This window comes from Phaseolus vulgaris, chromosome 1 (assembly GCF_000499845.2).
Source record: "Phaseolus vulgaris cultivar G19833 chromosome 1, P. vulgaris v2.0, whole genome shotgun sequence".
Taxonomy (NCBI): domain Eukaryota; kingdom Viridiplantae; phylum Streptophyta; class Magnoliopsida; order Fabales; family Fabaceae; genus Phaseolus; species Phaseolus vulgaris.
Window position 1 is genome coordinate 26,124,459 of NC_023759.2, and position 13,753 is coordinate 26,138,211.

Genomic DNA, 13,753 nt, shown 5'->3' on the forward strand with positions numbered 1-13,753 from the left:
ATGTACTGCTCGACGAAAATCTTTGAAAACTGTTGGAAGTTGGTTATGTGACCGTTAGGCAGGCTCACGAACCATTCCAACGCCGTTCCTTGGAGTGTGCTCACGAACATCTTGCAGTATACGGCGTCTGATCCTCCTGACAGCATCATCTGCGTATGGAACGTGGTGAGATGAGCCTCAGGATCCTCCACGCCGGTAAAAACAGCCTTAACAGGTACCACACTCGCAGGAATAGGCGTGTCAGTAATCGCCTGAGCAAAAGGCATAGGAAAAACACGAGGCGGCGTTGACGGCGCGACCTCTTCAGCAATAGGACGCCCTTGCTGCTCCTGAAGAGCTTGACGCAGCTCTTCAGTCACTTTGCTAAGCTCATCATTCCTGGCCCGAGAGGCGGCCAGGTCCTCATGCATTCTCGCCTGCTCTATGCGCGAGGCTTCCACAGTTGCCTGCAACGAGCGCATAATCTCTACCATCTGCGCCATGGTCATGGCGGCGGCGCCTTCAGCAGCAACGGGCGCAACTGGACTTGAACGGTTACTTCTCATTTTTCTCATGAAAACTCAGCAAATCACAGAGAGTAATGAACAACACTTCCTTCAGCGACGATCGACTCAGCGATCAATCGGTCAAAACTGCGCGAAACTCCGCAAGAAAACTCAAGAACACAGCGAACCTCCACAGAAACCTGCAACTCCACCAGAAACCACCGCTTCTCCCACGAATAACGAAACGAGCCAAAGAACTCAAACTTCACCGAACATATCTCGCGTAAACAGCAGAAAACTTCACTTCACCGAACAAAAACCCAAATGATCGGTGGAAAATGCGAAATCACCAAACAAATCTCAAACGAACAGCGAACAATGGTTGCACCAGCACACAACCACGCAGAAAACTACGAAAACCTCCGAGAACTCACGTTGTGGATGGGAACAGGTTTTACACGGCCCCACGGTGGGCGCCTGATGATCCTTCCTGTTGACCAGAACGTTGGAACTTGCCTCGTCAAACTTGGATCGACGTGCGCACCGCTTCAACCTCCGTCCTTCGTCACGATCCACCTCAAGAACCTGCAAAAGAACAGAGCGGCGCCGCTGCGGCCGATCGCACTCCAACGTCCAAGTCAGTGACTGAACCACCAAATACTTCAAGAGCAAACACTCAAGAACTCTCAAGGAACCGTGCAATGTTCTCTCTCACAGTATGCTCAAAAACTCGCAAGCGTAAAGAAGACAATCTGAACGTGCGTACCTCAGAAGTTCGTTGGGAAACCCTTTTATACCTGGTCACTTTCTCTCTCCTGGAAGTTACACACCTGGACACGTGGCTCGCATCCAGTCGTACACGTGCCATCATCTGGAGCCTCCTTGACTTGGGCGCTGCTTCTGACTCTCTTTTGGCTAAGTTACTTATGCATGGTACTGCCCAGTGCATAGCTAACTTGGGAGCGCGATCTCTACTAGAATTGGCGAGTTAGGGTGCCTTCGTACACCTTCCCTGTGGTCTCGCCGGCCGCCTTCATAATCTGCACCACCTTCATCTTCGGCGATGTGCTTGCTCCGGCGATCTCCAATCACTTGGTCGCCTGAGTTTACATCTGGCGACTTCATCTTTAACCCGGTGATCGCCGGTTCTGGTATGCTGGAGATCGGAGCACGCCAACTTAATAACTGGCAACTTCACGAATCCCCCTACTTCCTTCCCTTCTGCCAGCCTAGCGTCTTATCAACACGCCTATACCATAGCTTGATGCCACGTCATCACTTCCGACTACCAGGGCGGTACAAGCTTCATCATGAGTTTCTTGAAAAGCTTCAAGTAATTCACTGTAAATTTGTTCATTCTAGGAAGCAGATGAACTTACCTCACTTGAGCTGCAAGATTCATCATCATCTTCAGCAATTAAGCAGATGTTTGCTTTCTCATCTTCACTTGAAGAACTTGATGATGACACCTTATTTTCATCCCAAGCTATGTAGGCTCTCTTTGTCTTGCCTTTCTTTTCTTTGTAGCTAGGCTTTTTCTCCTTGCTCTTGTTTCGACAATCTGCCTTTATATGACCTTGCTCACCACAACCAAAACAAGTATAGTTATTTGAATTGAATTCATTGGGTTTCTTGTTTCCATACCTATCCTTGTTGTTGTCTTTGTTGCGGTTTCTCTTTAGGAATTTGCTGAATTTTCTTGATAGCAAGCTAAGGTTTTCCTCATCACTATCATTACTGGAATCTTGCTTTCCCTTGTGTTTGGATGCTTTCAAGGCTATGCTCCTTGTGTGCTTGTCTTCACTCTCTTGAACATTGAGTCTATTCATCTCTAACTCATGTTCCCTAAGCTTTCCAAACAAAGAAGCAACACTTAATGATGTTAGATCTTTAGATTCGGAAATAGCAGTTACCTTGGGTTGTCATGCTCTATCAAGACATTTCAAGATCTTGATGTTCAGCTTTTCCTTATCAAAGGTCTTGTCAAGACTCATGAGATGATTGATGATATGCGTGAAACTTTTCTGCACCTCAACAATTGTTTCTCCTTTAAGCATTTTGAACATCTCATACTATTGGATTAGAGCATGCTTCCTAGCTCTCTTCACCTCATTTGTTCCTTCATGAGTGATGATCCGGTCGGTCGTTGGTAGTCGGTGACGTCAGCAACAGATAGCCACGTGGACCGTTCTTAGTGGGACATGTGGGCCAGGGAAGCAGATGTGCCGTTGGGAGGGTCACCCAGGGGGTGATCGGTAATCAGGGGGGTGATCGGTGGTCCGAGAGGATGCGCGATCAGTGCCTAGATAAGCGCCATGAGGCAGAAGCGTGGCGCTATTATGCACCGATCGGTCGTCTTCAGTGAGTGATGACCGTCGGGCCTTCGTGTTACGCGCAGATAAGCTGGAAACAAGGGGTGATTCCCAGCGAGAGCGTTGTATACGAGCCTTGTGTGGCAGAGTATCAGAGAAAGGAGAAGTTAAGTGTTTAGTAGTATTGTGCACGAGAGTGGCCCAAGAGAGCTAGTAAGCCAGTCAGTGATTGATGTTCTCTTAACCCATAACGTGCATGGTGCCAAGCAGAGGTGATCGTTCACACGGTAGGTGATGCCCAGTACGTGCGCTTAGCCAAGCCACACTTGGTATTCACGCTGAGGTTACACGAGACACCTAGTAAAAGAAACGCACTAAGTTACTTCGTACACGAATAACTTAGGCGCGCAACAGAGTATATAAAGGCATTTCGCGCTCATGCAGAGGGAGGTAAGATTCATTCTTGCAAGTTACTAGTTTACACAGAGAGAGAGAGAATCACAGAGTGCACACGATCTCGCTGAGATTCTTAGTTCTTAGTTCTTTGGTGGTTTAGCAAGGCTGACTTGAGCGTCGGAGTGCAATCGGCCGCTAGAGGCGCCGTTTGTTATGTTTCGCAGGTTTGCTTGGAGTTCTTGTGGAGTGCTTGGAGCGTTCTTGCGGAAGACAGAGTTTGACGTGGCGAATCCTTCGGCGTTCGAATCACCTGTGAGATCATTTGGCGCCCATCGTGGGGCCCGTGTGAATTTGTGATCCCATCCATGCTTTGCTGTTAGATTTCGCTTGTTCTTGAGATTCTTTGCTGAGAAAATGAGGAAGACAAGGCAAACTTCACCCGCGCCATCAGCTGAAGAAGGAGCTGTGACAATGGCGCAGGTCTTGGAAATGATGCGAGCGCTACAAGATGATGTAGCAGCGTCAAGAATGGAACAAGAAAGGATGCAGGCGGACTTGGCTGCATCACAGGGCAAAAATGAGGAGTTGGACAGAGTAAATGAAGAGTTGCGCAAGGCGCTGCAAGCGTAGAAGGAATGTGCAGCAGAGGAAAGGGTGGCACCGCCACCGTCTCCCCCCAGGACTTTCCCCATGCCTTTCTCATATGAGATTATGAGTGTAGTGGTGCCACCAGGCTTGGTGGGGGTGAAAGCCACGTTTACAGGGGTGGAGGACCCAGAGACGCATCTGACAGCGTTTCACACCCAGATGATGCTCTCTAGGGGGCTCAGATGCTGTGTATTGCAAGCTGTTCATGAGCACCCTGAGCGGGATTACTCTGGAGTGGTTCGTGAGCCTACCAGATGGCCACATCACTTCGTTTCAGCAGTTCTCCAAGTTGTTCATGGAGCAGTGTATCGTGAACAGGGCACCCCAGTGGTGTCGTATGATTTGTTCGACGTGCGAAAAAACCAATGTGAGTCCCTCAGGGATTACCTTAGTCGTTTTGGAGCTCAGGTAGTGAGGCTGCCCAGTAAAGATGAAGATATGCTGGTGCATGCGTTCAAGAAAGGGGTTCTGCCGGGCCCTTTCAGTGAATCTTTGATCAGAAATCCCCCCAGCACCTTCGCAGAGATTAGGCGTCGTGTTGTGGCGCACATTGTGGCAGAAACAGAGGTTTCTGAGAAGAGGGGAAGCGCGGCCCCGACCAAGTCGCGCGGAGGACCGAGCAGGTCTCAGCAGCCAATGAGGATGCATGAGGCCAAAGAAGGAAAGAAGGCTCAGGGGAAGCCTCGCCCTTACGAGCCTAGGAAGGACCAAGGCAGGGGGCGCGCGAGGGAGAGCAATGCGCCCCCCAGGTTTGACTTTGTGGTGGAATTGGCGGAGCTGATTGCCATTCCAGCCATAGCGGCAAGGTTGCGAGCACCAGAGAAGACTGACAAGGTACTCGGAAGGAAGAAGAACGTGTGGTGTGAGTTTCACCAGGCTTATGGCCACTCACTCCACACTTGTTTGGCGTTGGGACACCAACTCGCGGAGTTGGTAAAAAGTGGCTTTTTGAGCGATTACTTGCGGGAGACGCAAGGTGATCGGACGTCGGGGCCACCAGCAGAAGATCCGCAGCACGAGGTACCTGTGCATGGGGAGGTGCACACGATCGCCGGGGGCTTCTCCGGAGGAGGGTGTACAGCCTCTCACAGGAAGAGGTACGCTCGGTCGGTGATGACTGTCGACTCGGTGGAAGATCATTCCCCCGATGCTGACATTACGTTTACAAAGGCGGATCTCCGGGACGTTGTGCTCCACGACAACGATCCTATAGTCATCTCCCTCGTCACGACAGGGAGAAAGGTACACAGGGTCCTCGTGGACCAGGGAAGCTCGAAGGACGTGATGTTCTGGCCGACGTTCAACAAGCTGCAGCTGTCCCTTGATCATCTTAGGCCATACCCGGGGTGCTTGTATGACTTCGCAAGGGACCAGGTGGAGGTACGAGGCTACATAGAGCTGAGGACCACGTTCACGGATGGGACCGTGGCCCGCACTGAAAAAATTAAGTACCTAATGGTCATCCGCCTACAACATACTGTTGGGAAGGCCGACGCTCAACAGATTGGGAGCTGTACCGTCGACGAGGCACATGAAGTTGAAGTTGTCGTCGACGGAGGGGGCAGTAATCACCATCAAGTCGGACCAGAAGGAAGCTAGACGCTTATACGAGAACAGCCTCAAGCAGCAAAGAAGTGTGTGCCATGTTACCTCGACACCACCGCTGGGTGTGGACGAGAAGCGATCGGAGGTCGTTGTGCTGGGAGGAGATCGGCGATCCCCAGAACGTGGAACGCCACGCGCTTGAAGTTTTATTTTAGTTGAAAATGTAAAGTAGTCGCGCTTTCGCGCTAGTATAAACAGTTTGAACAGTTCAGGGGCACTCTTTTTCCTAGAAGAGGGGTTTTAATGAGGCCACCCAATAAAAAAGAAGTTATCAGTATAAAAGTTTGCAAAGTTTTAAAGTTAAAATCCTCTTCGCCTCAGGTGCGAGTGCAGGTAATCGGTTAGGCCTTCCTCACCCCAGGCGCGAGCACGGCAACCGGTTTAAAGTCCTCCTCACCCCAGGTGTGAGTGCAAGCAGCTAAGGTTCAAAAAGCCAGGGGTGCTAGTAAGCCCAAGTAGGGAAAGGAAGGATTTCGAGAAACGCCTTTACCCAAGTGGCATAGCATCAATATTGGCACAACAGAACTCTTAGTCGAAACCCTTCTCACCCCAGGAGTGAGAAGGTGGAAGCACGACCCGATGTGTTAAGGGTCGATGACCTTGGGGCAGGCAAGAGGGGTTATCGAGAAACACTTTTCTCCCCAAAACAGGGCATCACCCTTGACCGATCGGTGTGGGAGTCCTCTATGCACTTAGCGCTGGAGCGACAAGCAATATAGGGAGATATAAGGTAGAAGCAGAGGCACGATGACTGATGAGTGGGTGGTTGTGGCATTCTGATCGGTTATCGGTGGTTAAGAGCGTTGTTTAAGAAGTTTTGGACAAGTTCTTACGCGATGGGCATGAGCTAGCAAGGCCACGCCAGATCAGTTATCAAGTGTTGCTAGTTGTGATCAAAGTCAGAAGTAAGAGAAGCCAAACACAGTAAAGATTTGTGCCAAGTTCGAGCAGGTTAGCAGTTAATCGCGCATGGCAAGAGATGAAAACTAAAAGATACACAGCAGAAGAAACAGTAAGAAGAAAGTGGCATTTATATATACAGCAAAAGTTTTTACATTCCAAGTTATGTACAAAGAGATAAAATCAAAACAGCAATGATAAAGGGTGAACGATCTCGCCATCCACCACCTCGAAGTCCATGGCGAATTGAGAATAGTCAGCCTCCGGAAAGACGCACTTAACCTGCTCAAGGGCCAAGTCGAAACCCTCAGCGAAGGTGTCAGCAGCTCCTTCCGAAAGCTTGGTCTTCTCAGCCTCGAGCTTAGCCTTGTCGGTCTCGAGCACGACCTTCTCAGTGACAAGGGTGGCGATGGTGGACTCGGCCTCTTTAAGCTTGGACCCTTGATCATTGGCACGCCTTTCGTTCGCTGCGAGAGCCTCCGCCAGGTTTGCGATCTATTGGCGCAAGAAGGCATTCCCAGCCTCAAGTTGGATGGCCCTACCCGTGGTCTCCACCAGATCGGCGTCAAGAGCGGCGATGACCTCCCCCATCTCGGTCGCGCTAGCTGAAGGCCCCGAGACCAGGGGTGATAAGAAAAGAAAACAGCTGGTGAAAGCTCCCACCACCGTCATATCAATAGAAGAGGAGAGCTCGGGGTCTCCTTTAGTCCAACGGAGAAAAAGGGGAACCGAGGGCGCTGAGGGAGATGCTACTCTGATCCCTCAAGCACATGCTTCTCCCGTACGCTCTGGCATCCCCCATCAACATCTCCGTCTTGATGGTTTCTTGGACTTGCAGGGCGCGCCCTCTCTTGGCTTCCTCCACCATGCCCTTCAGCATGTCGTTGGTACCCTGCAGGGCCTCATAGTCGCTTTGAAGCGACTCCTTTTGGTTGAGCAGTTCGCTCATCTTACCTTCCAGCTTCTCGAGGCGGCGATACTGGGTGGAGAACTCAAGAGAGAGCACCATTTGGCGGGTCAGATGAAGGTCCACCTCGCTCTCGCTCCACTTGACTAGCTCGCGGTTCTGGAGCAGTTGTCTAGTCAGGTGGATGTCCCTAGTGAGCCCTTCAGTGCTGGAGCCTGATGCTCGAAGGGAACTCTCACCACCACCTTCGGTTGTGGTAGTGGAGTCCTGAGGGCATGGTGAGGTTGGGGGGCGAGAGGTTCCCTCCGAACGAGTAGCCCCGCTCCCAGCTGTTTGAGGTGGTAAGGTAGGGGGTGGCCTGGCTGGGGGCGGGGAGGGAAGGGGGGCTGGAGAAGGAGAGCGTACGGGAGAAACATGTGATTGAGGGATCAGAGTAGCATCTCCCTCAGCGCCCTCGGTTCCCCTTTTTCTCCGTTGGACTAAAGGAGACCCCGAGCTCTCCTCTTCGATTGATATGACGGTGGTGGGAGCTTTCACCAGCCGTTTTCTTTTCTTATCACCCCTGGTCTCGGGGCCTTCAGCTGGCGTGACCGAGATGGGGGAGGCCGAGATGGCCTCAGTTCCAGTGGACGACCCGACAGCTCGTCGGCTCTTGGCAAGCGCGATCAGCTTCTGTCGTCGTTCCTTGTTGGAAGTCATATCTGCACCAGTTGAACATAGCAAAGGGTTAGTACAAGCAAACAAGGTGCAAAAAGAGTAAAAACAACGCAGGCAGTTAAGCGTGAGGATGCATGCTCAGAGAAATAACAAGTTAAAGGAAAGAAGAGAATGCAAACCAGTGTATTTCTTGAGCATCTCCGCGTCGAACTCATGCTTGATGAGGGTGGAGGAGCCGAACTTAGCGCCCAAGCTCGAGAGCAGGCCGCACAGCTTGCGCTCGTAGGGTGCCATGGCCTCCAAGCCTCTGGGTTTTTTGAACCCTACTTTGGGAACCCAGTAGAGTGGGAAGCCCTCAAGTAGGGTCGGGCTGTACTCGTTGGAGGTGATCATGTAAAACCTACCCTTCCAGTCCTTGATGGATTGCTGGTATAGGCCCAAGATCACCCTCCCAGACACGTCATTCAGACTTATCCACGATCGATCGCCTGGGTTCTTGGCCTCGAAGAAGTGGAGGAAGACGTCGGTTGAAGGGGGGTGTCCAAAGTGGTTGCAAATAATTTCGAACGCTCGGATGAAGGCCTAAGCGTTCGGATGGAGTTGACAGGGAGCCACGTTCAGCTCGGTGAGGAGGTCCTTCTCGAAGAAGGTGAAAGGAAGTCGGAGGCGCAACCTCTTGAAGATGGCTGAGTAGATGAAGGTGAAGGGCACCCCGTTGGTGGCCCTATCATCCACGCATATTGGCATGCCTCGGGGGGGATGCACACGCCCAGGTGTGAGTCGTCCTCCCTGTCAAGGGCGCACGTGGGCTCGTCGGTGTCGCTGCTCAACAGGTTGGTGAGATGGTCGTCGGGGAGTTGGCTAGATGTCTCGGCGAGCAAGTGGAGGGGAGCCCACTGGTACACCCGCGCGTAGTCCTGTTGAGAAAGCGTCGCTCGGGGGTGCGCACTCGTCGAAGGCGATGGCGGTGCACTCGCGGAAGGCTGTGCACCAGAAGATGAAGCAAGACGTGCGGTGGTTTTGGTGCGAGCCATTGTTCAGTAGCTACAATGGAGAAAGAAAGAAGAAATGAGGGATCAATGAAAAACAAGAGGAAGGCGAAGGAAGCGAAAATAATACGGTTTGAAGGGAGTAGAGAAACGAAAGCGACGAAGAAGAAGAAGAAGTGAAAACGCGGAAAAACCAGAAGAAACCCTGGTACAGTGCAGGGAAAGAAAAAACAACCCCCAACGTATGCACAATGCAGTTACTGGATGATGCAATCGGTAGAAGGTATTGAAATATGCCATAGATAAAGAAAATGGGTACCTTTTGTTGATCGCAAACGGTTTTTGGAAGCCTGAGGTTGGGTAAGACGAATCGCAGAGAGGAAGTTCGAGAGTTTCAGAAAAGAAGTGTTGGAGAAGGTGATGGAACAGTGGAGGCGCGTAAGTTTTGAATATGAGAAACGCAAACGACGTTTCATGCTAGTCGTTGATGCGTACACGTGTCGCAAGATTAAGGAAGGAAGGCGTAACGTCACTTAAAAATGCAGCACGTGATGTGGCATGTGACGTGGCATCACTTACCGCGTGGCCACTGAGGACGATCACTTAGTCTCTTCACTGAAAACAAGTATGCAGCTCGATACTGGGGGGCTTGTGATTCGGGCAGTCGTCGGTAGTCGGTGACGTCAGCAACAGATAGCCACGTGGACCATTCTTAGTGGGACATGTGGGCCAGGGAAGCAGATGTGCCGTTGGGAGGGCCACCCAGGGGGTGATCGGTGATCAGGGGGGTGATCGGTGGTCCGAGAGGATGCGTGATCAGCGCCTAGATAAGCGCCATGAGGCAGAAGCGTGGCGCTATTATGCACCGATCGATCGTCTTCGGTGAGTGATGACCGTCGGGCCTTCGTGTTACGCGCAGATAAGCTGGAAACAAGGGGTGATTCCCAGCGAGAGCGTTGTATACGAGCCCTATGTGGCAGAGTATCAGAGAAAGGAGAAGTTAAGTGTTTAGTAGTATCATGCACGAGAGTGGCCCAAGAGAGCTAGTAAGCCAATCGGTGATTGATGTTCTCTTAACCCATAACGTGCATGGTGCCAAGCAGAGGTGATCGTTCACACGGTAGGTGATGCCCAGTACGTGCGCTTAGCCAAGCCACACTTGGTATTCACGCTGAGGTTGCACGAGACACCTAGTAAAAGAAACGCGCTAAGTTACTTCGTACACGAATAACTTAGGCGCGCAACAGAGTATATAAAGGCATTTCGCGCTCATGCAGACGGAGGTAAGATTCATTCTTGCAAGTTACTAGTTTACACAGAGAGAGAGAGAATCACAGAGTGCACACGAGTCTCGCTGAGATTCTTAGTTCTTAGTTCTTTGGTGGTTTTGCAAGGCTGACTTGAGCGTCGGAGTGCTATCGGCCGCTAGAGGCGCCGTTTGTTATGTTTCGCAGGTTTGCTTGGAGTTCTTGTGGAGTGCTTGGAGCGTTCTTGCGGAAGACAGAGTTTGACGTGGCGAATCCTTCGGCGTTCGAATCACCTGCGAGATCAAGTGACTTCCAAGGTGTCCCACATTTCTTTTGATGATTTGTATTGAGAGACCCTGCAAAACTCATCAGAATTTAACGCAGAGGTTATAATATTTTTGGCAATGCAATCGAATTTGGCCTTTTTGCTTTCAGCATCAGTCCATTGAGACCATGGCTTCTCAATGAAAGATCCATCTTTTTCAAACTTTGGGACAAAAGGACCATTTTCAATTGCATCCCAAATTCCTTTGTCAAGTGATTCCATAAATATTTTCATTCTCACTTTCCAAAATTGGTAGTTCAAACCACAAAACATAGGTGGTCTGTTAATTGAAGCACCTTCCCCAAAAGGTAGTCTATCAGCCATTTTAAAAACAGTTTTAGGATCAACTTGAATAACTTTCAAGAACCAAGCTCTTGATGCCAATTGTTAGAATGGATGACTTTAAACTAGAGGGGGGCTGAATTGTTTAAAGAGGGTTTTCGCAAACTTTTAAAACAAGAATGAAATTATCTCAAGAAACAATTGATAAGAAATTCAGTTTGCCAAAACAACAATAAAAAACAGCAGTACCAGAAAAACAATCGGTTGTTTCACAGAAACAATCGGTTGTTTCACATAAACAATCAGTTGTTTATACCAGCAAACAACAAACAAAACTGAATTTAAAAAGTTAGGGATAGAGAGATTGCACACAGATGTTTATACTGGTTCACTCCAAATCCAGAGCTACATCCAGTCTTCTCAGAAAACCTCTGAGGAAATCCACTAAGCAATCACACCTTGATCACTTACACCACAACCAAGAAAGTGACCTTGAACACCTCAAGACACACACTCTTCTTGGCCAACACACCAACACTAAGATTGCTGATCTTGATCCCCTTAAGAACACACAGCCAATCTCAGCAAACACAGAAACGAAACTTGTTCAGCAGCGTACAAGGATTACACTTGTTACAGAAGATAATCTGAAATCAATACAAGCAAAATCCTATTCCACACACTTTGATCAATCACAAACTCTTAGCAATCTCAGCTCTTTGAAAAACTAAAAAACTCTTATTCATAATCTTGTAAAAGATTGTTACTCAAATCTGTTTTTCCGAATTTATTCAAAGATGTTGTTTGTTATCAAATCTTAACAAACTCTTAAATTGCATTTAAAGATTGGTCAAAGCATTTAATGACTGGAGCGTAAGCAGTTAAATCATTTAAAGCTCAGTCAAAGATAAAATAGTTTTTTTTGTTATGGTCCCAAAACAAACAATCGGTTGTTTCCTCGAATCAATCAGTTGTTTCCTCGAATCAATCGGTTGTTTTGGTTTTAACAACTCAACCATTTGAAAAATAGTTTTCAATCTTTTCTCAAAACATCTAAGTATAAACAATCGGTTGTTTCGACAAAACAATCGGTTGTTTTAACTTAGTTTGAAAAACATTTTACTTTCACAAAGATTGAGAATGCCTATGCTTTAGATTCGATCAAGGGGTGGATTACAACATTCAAACTACCCCAGAACTAAACTAAAACAGCACAACAACAACAAGCACAACCAAGACTTCAACATCCTTCAAAGGGTTTGGATCCTTCAAAGCTTGAACACCACTTGGTTCAACACTACGAACCTAGAGGCCCCATCAAGGGCCAGATCTATGCCGACTTCGTAGTGGAACTCTCCTCGACAGCCACACACCAAGAAGGGGCAGATTTCAGGTGGGTGCTCTCTGTAGATGGTTCCTCAAACCAACAAGGTAGTGGAATTGGTGTTAACTTGGAGGGACCAGATGGGTTGCTGATTGAGCAGGCCCTACGGTTCGCTTTCAAGGCCAACAACAACCAAGCAGAGTATGAGGCCCTGATCGTTGGAATGCTATTGGCTAAGGAGATGGGAGCGAAAGGGTTGTTGGCAAAAAGTGACTCTTTGCTAGTTAAAGGCTAAGTCACGGGGGAGTACCAAGCTAAAGACCCTCAGATGGCCGCATACCTGGAATATGTCCAGGTCATGAAGGAGTCGTTCGAAGTGCTCGAGTTAGTCCATGTGTCCAGAGAACAAAATGTTTGAGCTGACTTGCTTGCAAAGCTCGCCAGTTCGGGAAAGGGGGGCAGGCAGAGGACGGTGATTCAGGAGAGACCCTGAAGACACCTCGAACCACCACGGACAATGTGGCAGAAAATCAACATGTTAGCACATCGGAAGGACGAGGAGGAGTCGCTAACACAAGATATGGTGAAAACACCCAGAATAAGCAGGTACCCAGTTGTTGGGGAAATAGCGCTGCAAGTTTACCAGGTTGAATCAGGAGAAACCTAGATGACGGCCTACCAGTGCTACTTAGCCGATGAAGTACTCCTGTTAGAACCCGCAAAAGCTCGAAAAATCAAGAAAAATTCGAGCAAGTACACCCTGATCGATGGAAAACTGTTCAGGCACGGATTCACCTATCCTATACTGGTATGCGTAGACGGTGAACAATGCACGCGCATCATGGCAGAACTACACGAAGGGATATGCGGTAGCCACATCGGTGGCCGATCTATCTCGTCAAAGGCCATTCGTGCAGGGTACTACTGGCCAACCATGAGGGAAGATTGCAGGAGATACACCTAGTGGTGCAAGCAGTGCCAACAACATGCTGGTTGGCACAAGGCGCCCCCAAAGGAGTTGAGATCGATCTATAGCCCATGGCCATTTCATACCTAGGGAATCGATATTCTGGGGCCTTTCCCTTTGGCAATACGGCAGACGAAGTACCTTGTGGTTGCCATAGAGTATTTTACGAAGTGGATCGAGGTTGAGCCAGTGGCACAGATCACAACCCATAAAATCCAACACTTCGTGTGGAAAAACATAGTGTGCCGCTTCGGAATCCCGAAGAGGTTGGTATCTGATAATGGTGCCCAGTTTGCAAGCCAACAATTGGGAAAACTATGTACAAAATTGGGAGTGAAACAGGTGTTCGCATCAGTAGAACACCCCCAGACGAATAGACAGGTCAAGTCGGCCAACCGAGTTCTGCTCAGAGGTCTGAAGAGAAGGCTTGACAAAGCCAAAGGGGCCTGGGCGAAAGAAGTTCCTAGAACCGTGTGGGCCTACCACACTACTCCCCAATCCACAACCAGGGAGACACCTTTCAGCTTGGTGTATGGTTCAGACGCAATGATTCCAGTGGAAATTCGGGAGAATTCACCTCGTTTCCAGAATTTCGTGGTCGAAGAGTCCAATGAAGAAAGGAAAGTAAACCTGGACCTACTGGATGAAGTGAGGGAAGAAGCAAGAATTAAGGCGGAAGCCTTGAAAAGGAGGGTGGAGTACAAGTACA

At 49.2% G+C, this 13,753-nt stretch overlaps 1 protein-coding gene across 1 annotated transcript; it reads left to right on the forward strand.

The window, feature by feature from the left end:
• Positions 1-3,883: 3,883 nt before the first annotated feature.
• Positions 3,884-5,440, forward strand: LOC137815775 (uncharacterized). The gene has a single exon (XM_068618888.1). The coding sequence runs from the start codon at positions 3,884-3,886 to the stop codon at positions 5,438-5,440; it is 1,557 nt and encodes a 518-aa protein (XP_068474989.1).
• The last annotated feature ends 8,313 nt before the right edge of the window (positions 5,441-13,753 follow it).